The sequence below is a fragment of the Lissotriton vulgaris genome, chromosome 5, assembly GCF_964263255.1.
Source record: "Lissotriton vulgaris chromosome 5, aLisVul1.2, whole genome shotgun sequence".
Classification (NCBI taxonomy): domain Eukaryota; kingdom Metazoa; phylum Chordata; class Amphibia; order Caudata; family Salamandridae; genus Lissotriton; species Lissotriton vulgaris.
Genome location: NC_141693.1, coordinates 927,478,202 through 927,493,042, shown reverse-complemented (window position 1 = coordinate 927,493,042; position 14,841 = coordinate 927,478,202). Strand labels below are relative to the sequence as shown.

The following is a 14,841-nucleotide window of genomic DNA, read 5'->3' as shown; positions in this document are numbered from 1 at the left end:
CATTGAGGCACACCTAATCCCTCTATTTTGTGACTGGGAAAAATTCTCAAATCTAACTGTCAGATACACTCAGTCATGTGACCCAAGACAGGCTGCAGGCACAAATGGGCTAAAGGCGTTCTAAAAGTAGAAGAAATAATTAAGTTGGTGTATTGCAATCTCTATGTAATTTAAATGCAAAAGCTTAAACTTCCATAAACAGATTCATCAGCGTAGTGTGCACTCCGTGAGAGGGAACCACCCTCACTCCCGTTGCAAATCAGAACAGCTATCTAGAGCCAATGCCCCAGACACAGTTTGTACTGCAATGGCCCTCAAGGGGGCTTAAACAAATGTAATCAGTAATACATACATTTTAACAAATGATCAAAACATTAATCAAACAAGCCCAAACTGAAAGAATCACAGATATCATACAATACTCAAAATCACAAAGTGAATCAAGTTAATTTAATTCAAAAACATAATTCTTGATACAGTCGTTCATACTTGAAATCTGGTCTTGTCATTCTTAAGACTGGCTGAAAGGTACATCCCAGTGCATTTCGGGCTATAACAAAAGCCCTTTGTCAGGGGTATCTAGAAATGAAAAAACAGCAGTTGTCTGAATTCAACTCTCTGACTACAGATAAAAACCTCAACTGTGAAGCACAGGGCATGATGCACCTGTACGCATTCCCATAACTCTTTCTCCATGCATGAAATTGTCTATAACAATGCCAATGTATACGTATGAATTACTTCAAATACATGGCTGATGAGCAACAGCTCATGTTTCCTCCTAACCAACACCGAAAGAAGAAAATACAGTTGGAGTAATAATGAAGGGGAATGCACACCTGCTTTTTTGGTGCACCGTTGGTGGTTAGCTTTGGGTCTCTCCCGGATTATTTTTTTTTCTTCATTTAGTGTTGGTTAGGAGGAAACATGAAGTGCTATTGTACAAGACGTAGTGTGTTTTTTTGAGACGGGGTATCCACATCTACACATATGTCACTGTGAGAGGATTCTCTCCAAACATATTTGAGTGATCACCACAATGCTTATGAAGCAGCATTGTAATAATCCACTTAGATGATGTTGAATTGGATCCCAGAGTATGTGGTGGAAGACAGAGGCGATGGGCATCAGCGAATAGTAGAGGCTGTGGGCTGATAGGGGAAGCAGTCCATGCTCTTCCTGTGCCAAGGAATGGGATTGAACAGAAACATCCTGCTCTACCATGACCCTGCCTTCTCCCATTGTGGACAGTGAGGTTCCATTCTGTCTTCACTTTCGTCTTAGCCTTCTTTGATCCCACTAACATTGGAAGGTATTTTATACAAACAGAGGTCTTTGACTCTGCCACTTCCTTGCTTCTTGCATACTATCTCCTGGGGAGTTTAAACATTCGCCCCTTAGATTCCTGTGAGGATAGTCTATGTTGTCAGTGCAATTCTTTAGGAAGCTACTATGCTCCTGACATTTTGGTGAGACGACTTCTCGTGCACGGAATCGTCTCCCTGCATCTTTGTGGATATTCTGGGTGCAAAATTATATATTTTTATTATATATTGTGTATTGTTAGAGGTGATGTATTGAACTGATTGGCACTTGTGTTTTTAAATTTTGATTGGGACTAGTTTTGAGCCCGTACCTCCATTGTTATCTGTGGGGTAGTGTTGCAGTGTCAATGGTTGGCTGTTTGTTGTGACAGACTTGCTACAGCTCATTTTTGGCAGTAGTATCTTTACACTCGTTCATTTGGCTCCACTCCATATTTTGGGGATGGGGGGGACACTTTATTTTTGAGTAACTACACACTTGTAGATGGTGAATAGCCTAAAGTAGTTCAGTAACACAAAAGTGTTTATAGTAAACCTACACGTATAGATTTTCTCACATGTAGAATTACTTTTGTAAATAGACCCCTTAATGTTTAAATTCAAGTGGTTTCCCCACAACACGAGATGCACGGTCTCCCAGGCTCTCATCACCAGTCGACTGGAATATGGAAACGCCCTCTACACTGTAATCGAGTCTGAACTCTTTCAAAGACTGCAGACCAACCAGAACGCCGCAACAAGACTCATTCTTGATCTCCCCATTGCATCCCTATCAGCTACCACCTCAGAAAACATCACTGGCTCAGAGTACACAAGAGATGCTAGTTAAAGCTCTCACCCACATGTACGAGGCACTGCATGTCTCCGAACCCGCGTACATCAACCACCCCCTGAGATTTCACAAACCCACCAGATGACTCAGTTCCACCTCTCTCGCGCTCACTCACACCCCCTGCATACGCTGCAATGCAACAGGACACTCCTTCTCCTACCTCACAGTCTGAGCCCCGAATGCCTCCCACTGCACCTCAGGAACTCTCCTACTCTACATGAATTCCAAAGAGGCTGAAAACTTGGCTCTTTTACTGAGACTTTGAACCCTGCTTGCCCCTGGTTACCATCATGGGTGACAAGTTACGCTCTACAAGTCCATTGATTGATTGTTTGATTGAAATGATCTGAACACTCAGGCTCATAAAGTTTAACCAATCAACGTTTTACTTCCTTGTGTCTCAGACAGCCTCCTCCCGTTATATTCTTAAAACCCTGCATGAAAAGTTCACCTTGACTTTACTTTCAATTGTTGTCTCTACTCTCTACTTTCTCTTGTTACCTTTTATATTTTGCATGCCTCCTCTGACTCAGTGTATTCTACTCGAAGTCACAAACTTGTCTGTCTTTAATGTCTATTTTTATATTTCTGAAAAAGACACACACCTCACTTCCCTCATCACATTGATAACCTACCTTTCTTTAATCCAGATTCTGGCAACCCAACAACACTTAATCATCGCTAGCCTATCTATTCATCCCACCAACTATTTGTATGAACTTGTATAGCTCCCACTAATGATCACATCCAACTCATATCAATCTACCACAAGTACACTAGTAAATGAACTGAATTTTTTAACTAGAGAGCACTTGATTAATCCGATAACTAACAATAACTAGTAACCACTAGATTAACCACTAACCTTGGTCTCCGGAGTAGCGTGCTACTTTCTGTAAAGCGATCCAATGCCTCATCAGTGCCAGTAAGCGCTATTTAAATGCAATTACATACAATAAACTACATTCCTAGGGCACTGCATCACCATCTCCAGCACTGGTTATTCCTATTAATGGCCCTTCTTCTCTCATCTTGTTTAATATACTCTTGGGCATGTTTCAACATTCACCTGTGACCACTTTTTCATTAAGCCTTTTTCCCCTTTCTCTTTTTTTTCTCTATATTTTTTGGTCCCCTGGGTCATCCCAGGAGTTAAGTGTTCTCCATTCACAGTTCTGTTTCCTCATTTACTTCTTTTCTTTTCAGTGTTTCCTCCAATTTCTTTTTCCGATTTTCTTTTTGGCTAATTGTATCACTTCAGTCATGACGGTGACCCATGTATTGCATCTTTTAGGGTTGAAAAGAAATCGACTATCCACTTAAGAACCATTTTGAATTGATTTTAGTCTCTTGAGTGATTATAGAATGATAAACTGAGCACATTTTTCCACGTACCTATTTTCTTTGAGCTGGTTGCTTTTTTAGTTCTTGCCATCATTTTTGAAGCGAAATTTAATTAATTTATCATTATAAAATGTGTGTAGGTCTGTTTAATGGTATCCTTTCATAACAAAAGTTTGTATTTACTGCACGTGTCATTGATTGTCCTCAAATAGAAATTCGGAATGCATTGTTCAGTCATAATGAAAATGGGTCGGGCAGGGACGGAGGGCAGGCTGCCCTTATTTGAGCACCCGGGACCATCCAAGTACAGGGGACACTGGACCAATTATAATTGAGCAGAGCAGTGTCCCAACAAGGAATCCTACTCTGCCTAATTTATAATTGGGGCTTTCACCATCCAGTGAAAATTGGAAACAAGACAGAAATTATGAATGTGTTCCGGTTAGATTTTTTTGCAAGATTGAGGTAGTTTGCCATTTTTGGTGAGTTAGGAAAGATGCTCCTGAAAAGAATCTGCAGCCACCAGACATGTTCAAAGAGGCAACATTTTGACTAGATGTTGTTAGCCGGTTGGGGTTTTTGACAACAGTTTTTGAGTTTGCAGCAAAGGTCATACCAGGCGATGGAAGCAAAAGTGTCCCAGCTGGCAGATTAATTTATGAGAAATGATTTAAGAGCAATGCAGTTTGGTGAAATGTAATCTCTAAACATGTTGGTAAGGATAAGGAATTCATTTAATTTAACAGCCAAAAAAGGTTTGTCTAAGGAGCAGAATTTGCTTGAACAAAGTGGGAGACTGACCTGCAGGTTTGTGATATTGCTGTGATACGACTAGTCAACTTCAGATGGGGAAAGACATTTACCAATAGAGCATCAATTATGATGGGATCAAGAATACAGCCCTTCCTCTGAGTCAAAAGTGAGACGATTTGATGCAAATTGGTTATTTGCTGAAGGTTTTCTAATCCTATGTAAATGGTATACATGTATGTGCTGTTTGAGAAAGATACACCACAGTCAATGCTTATGGAACACATAATGGTAAGTATTTTGTATTGTAGAGAGTCTTTGAAAATGAGAGGGATGCCACCTACTTGTTTTAAGAGTCTTCCCTCAGGGTGGAATAAATACTCAAGGAAAGCGGGCAAATGAGTCTGTAATAACCTGTGCATTTAGCCAGTAATCTGTGGTGCATAATGTGTGCAGCCTCTGAGTGTTCTTAGGATTGGTTATGTCGGTGTGATGTTTCTTAGCTGATCTAATGTGCATCATGCATGTGAGATTGGATTTTGCACTTATAGAGTAGCGGGTGATGGTCAAAGCGAGAGATTGTTGTTCCTCACAGGGTATTTCGGGGAGGTATGTTTGAGCCACAAAAACAGGAAGGTTATTAGGTTGGGAGGCTGCTTCCTTCTGAGACATACATTGATGAAAATGGAGCCATGGTTGGTATTTGCTCTATGCTGGATCAGAACTCAGCAATAGTGAAGTCCAGTAGTAAGGGAGAAACGTTAAAGTAGCGAGCATGATGGTTTTGCAGATGGACAGATTAGAAATAGCCGAGATAAACAAGAAGTAAACTAGTAATGTTTGACAGAGCTCATATATCTAAAGGTGTATGTTCTGCATTGCAAATCCATATAATTTAACCCTAACAAAATGTCACGATTTGACCAAAATGTAGCTGCTAATCCCATTGTCCTTACACAAGGAAGTGTACGTGGACCTTACATAAGGTAGTGTACTCCATCTGAAGTAAAAAGCTCATGATCATATCGCTACATCACCAGTGCCTGCCTGATAATAGAGTGAAGATTCATGACTGCAGGGAAGCTGAGCAAGTGCCATATATCATAATGTAATTACAATCAACACATCTGCACTATATAGATACAAAGCTCATCACAAATTATGCTACTGGCAAGAAAACAAAAGCTTTTAAAAACCCTCAAATAAGGGAAATAATATATGGTTCCTGGGTATGGACTTCTTTCATCAACAGTCCCCCACACGGCCCACAGTGTTCTCCAGTCAGCTAGTGAAATGTTCTGCAGCCTGTTATTGCAAGTCAATAGAAATTCTTAGACAACTACATTCAGTTCCTTCACTTCCAGTGTCTTTGGTAACTATGAATCCAGCGTACAGGATACATGCTATGACTGGGTGCATTGCAGACTCAACCAAGATGCACTCTGGAGTAGCCGAAACAAAGCAAAATACCATGTGACGTCATCGTTGCAAGACTTCTGTTGCACATTATGCAAATATGGATACCATCAGGATACCAGCGCATGAACTTAGGGGGTCATTACAATGGCGGTTTTACCGCCATCGTAAGGCACTTCTCCGCCCGTCAAATTACAATGGCGGGCGGTGTGCTGGCGGACGCAAAGTCCGTCTGGCACGGAGCTGCCACAGGCAATCGTTACAATTGCCTGGTGGACCCACCCTACATCACCAATATGGTGGCGGTGCCTAGCAGGCACCGTCCACCATATTATGATGCTGCCTTCCCACCAGCCGGTGTATGGCGTGAAACCGCCATTCACAGGCTGGTGGGCATTGCATTTGGGGGCCTGTAGCAGGCCCCCCTTGTGTTGGGGGGAGGTGGGTGTGCGCTGGGGGGCATTTGTCTTCACCAGGTGGCAGGCACCGTGTAGTGCCTGCCACGTAGTGCAGTTAACTGCAAACAGTGCATTTCGGACATTGCAGCGGGAGCTGCAGCCAGCAGCACTCTCCGCAATGTCAGAGATACATGATGCAACCGCCACGGTGGAGGTCGCATCATAATCTGATGTGCGGGACTGCCACATTTCAGGCCGACGGTCCCAAGCCCTGGCACGAAGGCGGACATACGGAAGTCCATCCGCCATCGTAATGACCCCCCTTCATTCGCAGAAAGAGCATGACATTATAGCCTAGTTCCTTCTTTCCTAATTTTTCAGACTGCATTTGGCAGTTTCCTTTCGACAACTCGACCTCAGAGAGGAGGTGGTTCTGTCTATAGTATAATATTATCAGATGTATCATAAACCTGCTTATAGAAATAAACGTGTTCAAGTAAAAATGCTTATAATTTGTAAAGTGTGCATCTCTCCATGGTGTTGGCATTTGCATTGTTCCCCTAGATGATATTCAATCAAGTAATATTTTATACCCTTTTAGCAGTCGCAGGCTGATTTGAGTGCATTAATATATCAGTGAGTTCTTCAGATTAAGAGCCCTTCATTTTGTGTAAGTGCACTTTATTCACACCTGTAAGAGAATCCGCCTCATAATCATTCAAACTTGAGCAAAGCGCATATTGTCTTTTAACCATTATGTCATCTGGAAAGCCTTACCTATGACTGAGAGGTTTGCTGCGAGGTGGCAGACCCAAAATAAAGCCTCCAAGCAGTCTTGGCTTGTGCAGGCATCTTATTGCTACTTTTTTTGGGTTTTTTAATGTCATAAGTCTAGAATTCTGCAAGAGAACAAGTAGCTCAATTATGCAGGATTCCATTGTGTGTCCAAACCAGCGGTTTTCATGGGTCAGTGAGGAAAAGTTCTCTAATGATGAAAACATTGAACAATGTAAAGTCACAATTTGGACCCAATTACGTGTTTCGGCAGTACGGGAGTGGGCAGTATGCCACTGCCACGCCCCTGCACTGCCAAGACTCGCCCCCCCCCACCAGATTATGACTTTCAAGTAGTCTGGCGGGAGGGCAGCATGACGGTTCCAGGACAGTGCCTCTTTCAAAGGCACCAGTGACTTTGAAAAATGCACCGCAATAGGAATGCCTCACAAGGTTCCAGCGCGGCCTGGACCCGAAAGTCCAGGCCATGTGGGAAATGTGCATGCACACAGGGGGGGCACATGGTATGCCCCCCTGTGTGCAACCGCAAGCAGGGGAGGCATGGCGGCCTTCTAGGCCCCCTTTGTTTCCTCTCCGCCACTGTGTTAATGGAGGAGGAACCTCCATGACACCGCCGGCAGAAAGGAAACTGGAAATATGCTTGGTCCTGCCAAGCATTTTGCGGCCTCCTGACCGCCTCACTACCTCCAGTGAAAGGCAATTCCCTAACAGGGGTCCTAAGTTGGTCCGACCGCCCAATACGTAACGAGGTGCCCCCACAAGTCTGGCGGTCCTCAGACCGCCAGACTGGTAATCATGGCCTAAGTCTGCTCTAGTGTCATTGGTCACCTAGCTAAAATAGAGAGAGGCTGAGGCAAAACAAAGTTTTCTTTTCTGTGTTGTAATAAGAACGTCCTTTCCCCACATAGAATCCCGAAATATATTTCAGACAGTCGTAGACTGACTAATGCAAGACCGCCATGGTACATTAATAGCCTTAGATCCAGCCATTTGCTGGGTCAGGTCCTGTCCCATGTTGTGCTGCTTACAGCCACATAACCAAATTAATTTGCGTTCCCCATTTTTTAGCGTCAAATGTAAATGTTGTCCTGAAGCTGTGCTACTGTTCGTCCCTCCCAGCCACCTTATTCACAGGTGATGCTCCCAAACACATCTCTGCACAGTTCATATTGACAATATGCAGAGCTGCACAGAGGCCATCCTAGAGGGAAGGGCGAGTCACCAGTACAAGACTCTTGAGTCTTTTCACTCTGCTCCTGAATTCAAGTATGTTTATACAATGTTGTTGTTATTAAGGAAGGACAACGGGAATTCAATTCTGAAAGATCTGACGTGCCTGTAAAGTTGGAAATGGGAGCACTGAAAAGCGAGCACAAAATACCCTTCCTGAAAGTGCTTGGAGGTCTGGTCTGGGATAGACCCACCCAAGGGAGCATTTAGGATAGATTCACAGCACCCCAGAAGGAGGGAGGAATTCTAGGCTGGTCTGCTGCTCTCCCTCCCGGTGCCGGCCAGTAGAAGGGTTGTGTCAAGACTGCAGCACCTTCAACTGTGTCTATGCGTATGTCGCGTGTGGGTCAGTGAAGCAGAGACGAGTGCAAGCAGCCCTCTTGCGCTCTCTCTCTCTCTATATATATATATATACATATATATATATATATATACATATATATATATATATATATATATATATATATATATATATATCTCTTATAGTCTCTTCTTTTGTACAGATATGCTTCCAGTGTTGTTAAAGAATGTATATCCAAAAGTCAATTTTTAGTACATGTGAGCTTGCTTACTACTCTTCTAGATTGTCAATATAAATCTTTGCTCCCTATTTTAATTACCTCAATAGGAATTGCTTTTGTGGCATCCTGAAAGCATCAACCTTGTCATCATAGACATACATAATTTATATTTTAGATAATTTGACTTATGTTGCAAAACACAAACATTATTGCCATACCTTCATTCCATTCTACACAACTCAGTCAATATAAACACATATGACCAACAAGTCAATCAAAGATTTACATGCCCAATATGTTGTGTAAACTCTAGTTTGTGCATTTCTGCTCGTGACCATTATTAGATAAAGAGGAACTTACGCTGAATCAAAGTTAGTCGTTGATCATCTGAAGTATACAAGCTTTAAAGAAACAATATTTTTCCAAAGGACCACAGAAAGTAATATAGTTTTTCGAAAGACCTCAGATATGGGATCGCTTGGTTCCATTTAGCATCAATTTATCAGGGCTGCAAAGGTCAGCGTTATATGTAAACCTCTAAGCATTCTTTAAATTTTGGACATCTTGACGTATGTTAGGAATGAGGGTTAATGTAAAAGAGCAATTGCCTGAGAAGTAATCTCGTAAGAATTCTTTCTAATAGTTTGTACATTTTTCTTTCATGGTGATCAATCCTATATTACATTTCAAGTGGTCAGAAACTAACGTTTTGAATTTTGGGGGATTTGGCAGAGAATTATTATTTTGAATTTAATCCAGGAGCACCAGAAGACTGTACAGTCTTCATGTTGATAAAGTGATTTACCGAAGTAGTTGATTATACATAAATATCAGGGGTCGTATTATACCTACGGAGCATTTTCCTTGAATGCACTGGGTAAAACATGCACTTGGTGCAATCAAAGTAATGCACAGCATTATGGTGAATGTGCTGCCCCCAAGCCAGCCGTGAATTTGTGGTGCCCTGTCGGCAGCGCATCCATATAAAAAACTGAGTGGCTGCTTTGCAGCTGCTCCACCTTTGCAGGCAGGTGCAGTGAGTGACTCCACCTGCCTACAAGGGAATGTCTGGGGGGTACATGGGATCCCCTTTCCCCCTCCAGAGGACTGCCATCAGGGGGCGAACTGACAGTGCACCATCTTTTAGGTGGCGCACTGTCAGTGCGCCTCCTGAAAGCTTCATTGCCTCTGCGACCGCGTTTGTAATAAGACTCGGGTGCAGAGGCAAAGGGATTTCCTCACTTGCATGGGACCGTGCCCCCATGCAAATGAGGGAACACTCTCTTGAGAAAGTGCTGGAGCTGTGTGGGCGCCAGTGATTTCAGTATTACAGAAGGGGATGCACAAGCATCTGCTGCCCTTTCTATAATACCTAAGTGCCCCAGGGGCATGCAAAGCGGGCGCAAATGCCCGTTGCACCTTTGGTCCACTTCTATAGCATGGCCCTGTTTGTTTCTGCTGAGATCTTTACATATACATTCATATACATTAATTACACCAGGCAAACAAAAGAGCAGGTACTCCAGGATTAGCAGTTCAGCAATTTATTCAGAAATGAAATACATTTTAGCCATTAACCTTCTATAGACACACTTGTGCCCAGTTCCCCCAGAATACAAATAGTGACTAAACAATGAAGATAAAAAGAGGACTTAAAACCCCACATTGCACTAAAGCCTCAATGGCACCGCCATCTTTGAATAGTTAATCTTTAAAATGAATTACAACTATTTTCCAAGAAAGGAGAAAGCTTCAAATAAAAGGGTCATGCAATAATACCAGCTCAAAATAATGTGTGACAACAAACGGAACAACCTCAATAGTCTATACCTGAATGGGTACTATCAATGTTTGATTTTAGCTATGCGTGCTGCAGTCACCATATTATTCACTACGCCGACTATGTGAATACATGGAATGGCTTCAAAATTACCAGACCCATACATATGCTCATAAGTTCATTACATCCATGATTGATTGAGTCCAATAAACGTTGGTCCATTCTCAAAGTGCAAATAGTGCTACAATGTGTTCTAATGAATCAATAAATAAACACCCGAAAAATCATAGTGTAAAATACCAATGTGGGTATAAACATATCACTTTGAAAATAGCGATTACTGTATTCTGTGTATTATTGTTATATGTTAGTCATATATGTGTGTGTGTGTAGATGTACATATTTCATCCATATCGGTTGTCATGCTTCCATTATATACCGCAGTGGGTGGTATAAATCTATGTTGGGAATCTACATGTTGTACCCAGTGAACTGTACAGATATACATGGAACCAATTTCTAGACATCCATTGCATTCAATGAGGGAGGAGGAAGACATTTATCAGCAACATGTGATCTTCAACTAGACATACATCGAAAGATCTCAATTTTACAGAAAGACTGCTAATCCCTCATTGAAATTACATCCATGAGGTTGTTTCGTATTGAGATCAAGAAGGCAGTTGCTTCCAGTCAGATCGGGGATTTCTTTCGATGGCCGCCTCTCACGTTGTGTTCTACCTTGTCAGTTGCAAAGAGTTGTGTTCATGATATATTTTGAAATGTTGTGCTATGGGATATGTTATATCAGACTTCCTAATGGCTCTTAGATGTTCAAGTATTCACTTTTGGACAGAGGGAATAGTGGTGCCCAAATACTGTTTATCACAGGGACACTTAAAAATAGAGACACAATAGATTAAATTACATGTGAGATGTTCAGAAATTCTCCTTTGTTTGCCATTAGCTAAGAAATAGGAGACACGGTTAGTACTGGTTCTATCTGCTTTTTCATTTTGTGCATCGAAGAAATCCTACTGTCTGGCTTAGCCAACCCATATTTGAGGGTCCCTTTAAATAGCTCAACATTAACCTAGCTTTCAATCCATGAGGTTAACAATAGTTTAATGTAGGATTGGGGACTTTACATAGCTCTCATGATTGGATACGCCTGAATCAAATTGCAGGGCCTAGATAACATTCTATTAACTCTGCTTCAGGGAACAGCATTCTCCATGCCTAAAGTCATTATACCAGCAAATTGAAGTAGAGCACCCCGTATGGGAAGCTTCTTAGAGCAAAATGGAATTGTTAGTACTGAGGAGGGATTTTCTGAAGAATGTTTATTAATGGAGAAGATGTTCAGAGCAAGAGGTTATCCAGATAAGGTCTTAAAGAAAGCCGAAGAAAAGGTTTCCTCTATCCGAGGGATAAGTGACTCTTTAACAATAAACAGATTGGTAAGATAACAAACCCATTCATGTACAGCAAGGCCAGCAGCAGAGTTAATAGACCACTAAGCAAACATACATATATTAGTTAACCTATCCTGCATTTAGAATATATTAATTTATGACCGTAATGCGTTCTATGGAACTATATCAGAGCCTATGGCAGAGGGACAGCGAAAGGAATCGGCAACACTCTCCACCTTTATTTCCATTCACTAACATAATTGCCAGATTCATGTGGTTCTAAAACATTTGAAGTTTCTCGGAAACTGTCTATTCCAACACATTGTCCATCCATTTAGATTCACTGGGACCTCTTGACATAATCTAGTACATGGCCACTACTTCTATCAGCATGCAAAGTCATAATTCTAGCCCATTATCTTTAAAGGTAAGCTCCATTCGTATAGGAACTAACAGAGTGTTTTAGCTACTAGAAATAGCGCTACCAAAAAAAACAGTTTTTGGAGTTGTCTCTGCAATCATTCCACAACAGCACAAAGCAGCAGCAGCAGGCTTAGCCTGGTAAATCACCAAAACATATAAAATTCGGAAGACATGCAAAATGGCAGTCAAATTTAATAACAGCACCTGATCTTCGATTCAGTGTTAATTCACTTTTTTTGAGTTGCGGCTGCCACCATCCACTGAAGGAATAGTCATGCCAGAATAATCAAAGGTAGAGTCAATTTCCAATTATTCTCCCTATAACTGAAAACCCTGCTTTCATCACCACTGATTTAGTTTTGGTGGATTTGATTGACAATGCTCAGGAAACTATTAAAGATAAAACTCAATAGTGCCTCCAGACCCTTCCTAATTTAGGCCATCAGTATCCATCATCAAAAAATAGCTGCACGCAAACTAGAATGTGCCTCACTCTGGGGATATCAGGGGAAGGAGGTGGCTGAAGTTATCCTGACTAGGAAGTCATTCGAAAAGAAATTGAAACATGTGAGACCGAGAGCATACCTCGCTGACAGTGGTCTCGACGTCAAAATTGATAATAAAGCGCCTTGTTCTCATCAAGTCTTCCCTCAGCAAGGATGCTGCTAATGTACTTTAAGTGATGGTCGTGTGTCTAGCAACACATAATCAGTAAAAGAAGATCAGTGAATTCACCTCTGGGAAAGACTATTTAATAGGTAATTTCTATTGCACACAGACAATCAGATCCAGCAATATCCTGACAGAGTGCAGTAAGTGTTGAGCAGAAGGTGGGTATATACAAAAAGGAAAGGTCCAGCAGCTGCAGTATTCAACAGGCCTAAGGATGTGTGCGAATTGGACACCGTGGTAGGTTAACTGAAAGATAAGGCTCTGTTATGGTAGAATCTCACAAGGTCCAAGCAGGGAATAAGTCTTTAGTGTTGATTCTGAGCTCACACTACTGGCCACAGAGGATTGTGCTGAAGTGTCCAGCTCTAATAGTGTTCCCCTAGGATCAGGTACTGTGGTAGATAAAATTAACACAAACACACACAAGTACCACTTAAGAACTAAATGTGGATACTGACCTCATAAACAGTGTCAGATTGTACATGAACAAGAGTGACCACAGGCAAAGGTGAAATAAGTTACTCTTCTCTACAACCCTAAAAAATCACAGTAGATGTAAAACGGGGCATAGAGGGTCAGTGTAAAATCAAAGCAAAGCAGCCAGACTGCGGAACAAATCCAACTTGGTGAGTTCAGCATTTGAGGCAAGACACTTTACACATCTTTATCTCAACTCTGATTAATTGCAGCCCTGATTTAGTCAAAGGAAAAAAAAAATCTTAAGTTATTTATCTGTATTTCACCCTTTAGGACACATTTGCACCCATCATCTAACACTAAAATCAGACACCTAAAAATAATGTAATATATAATCCCCATCTAACTTAGAAATGAACCACAACACAATACTCTCAACGGATCATTGCAAGAAAACTACAACTCTGGTCTGCAACGCAAACTTCAGCACAACGTGGAAGGAACTTGACAGCGCCAACTGTGTTCTATACAGGTGGTGCCAATAATATAATCTAAATATTACTATCTACTTGTAAGTCTGGCATTCCGATGAGAGTGATTTAATATTGGAAAATTTAAAGGATGAAATAATTTCCACATTACAGTTAGATATGCCCTCCTTCATAAATAAACACCCTTCAAGACAAAATACACACATCATGCAGTTTCAGCAGCAGGCATTTAAATGCGATTGTTAATGTTTAAATTATTTGTAGGCTTTTCACTTTTTTTATATTGCCACTTTGAAAGTGACTTCTTTATGTGTTTGTCCTCAGAGTAAATTATCCAGGAAAGGCTTCATTCGAACGCGGTGGTGTATCAGCGACTGGTGAGTTTTATTTCTGCCAAGATATTTATGATTGTCTCTACATTATATTTCTTTATGGAGCTCTTGAATCATTGCATCAATCAAACGCGGTTTTTAAGTGGTGGAGCTTATTGGAGTGATGTATTAGTCTTACTCGTCTCGCGTGAGAACAATCCAAAGAAAGGAGCAGATGACAAATGATTGGGCATATTTAGCAAAATGTAGTATACTCTCATTAACATACCATTATTCTTGCTGGGAAAAATAGATGCTTGGGAGGCAGGGAAATATATAAATTGAGTATTTATGCTTCTGGGTGACTAACAGTCTCCCCGGCGGGGCTATATTGCGGAGAGCTTTTAGAAGCATTTAATCGGTTCAGGTATGACCTGTGTCTGTTGTGAGTGAAATATTTCATATCTGCCTGTCGTATCCTTCTCATATATTATATGTTGTTGCTGGGCTCCTATCAGTTCCTCTTGCACAGACTTCTGCTGCTCATAAAGCCCTATTATTGGAAGTGAGAGAAGGCAGATTTTAACTTATAAACTGGCTTCCCTGGTTTATACATTTCTGAGATCTCCGTATGGAAACTTGTAATCAGAGACGTTTTAAGGCAATGGCAAAGTGGAGTCAGGCCCAGGACTCCAGCATTTCAGTATCCCCCCGGCATTCT

At 41.4% G+C, this 14,841-nt stretch overlaps 1 protein-coding gene across 1 annotated transcript in view; it reads left to right on the top strand.

The window, feature by feature from the left end:
• Positions 1–14,841, top strand: part of INPP5A (inositol polyphosphate-5-phosphatase A) — a 1,335,101-nt gene that overhangs the window by 640,875 nt on the left and 679,385 nt on the right. The window contains exon 7 of the mRNA XM_086919541.1: positions 14,134–14,186. Coding sequence (XP_086775667.1) covers positions 14,134–14,186 — 53 coding nt within the window. The remainder of the gene's footprint in view (positions 1–14,133; positions 14,187–14,841) is intronic.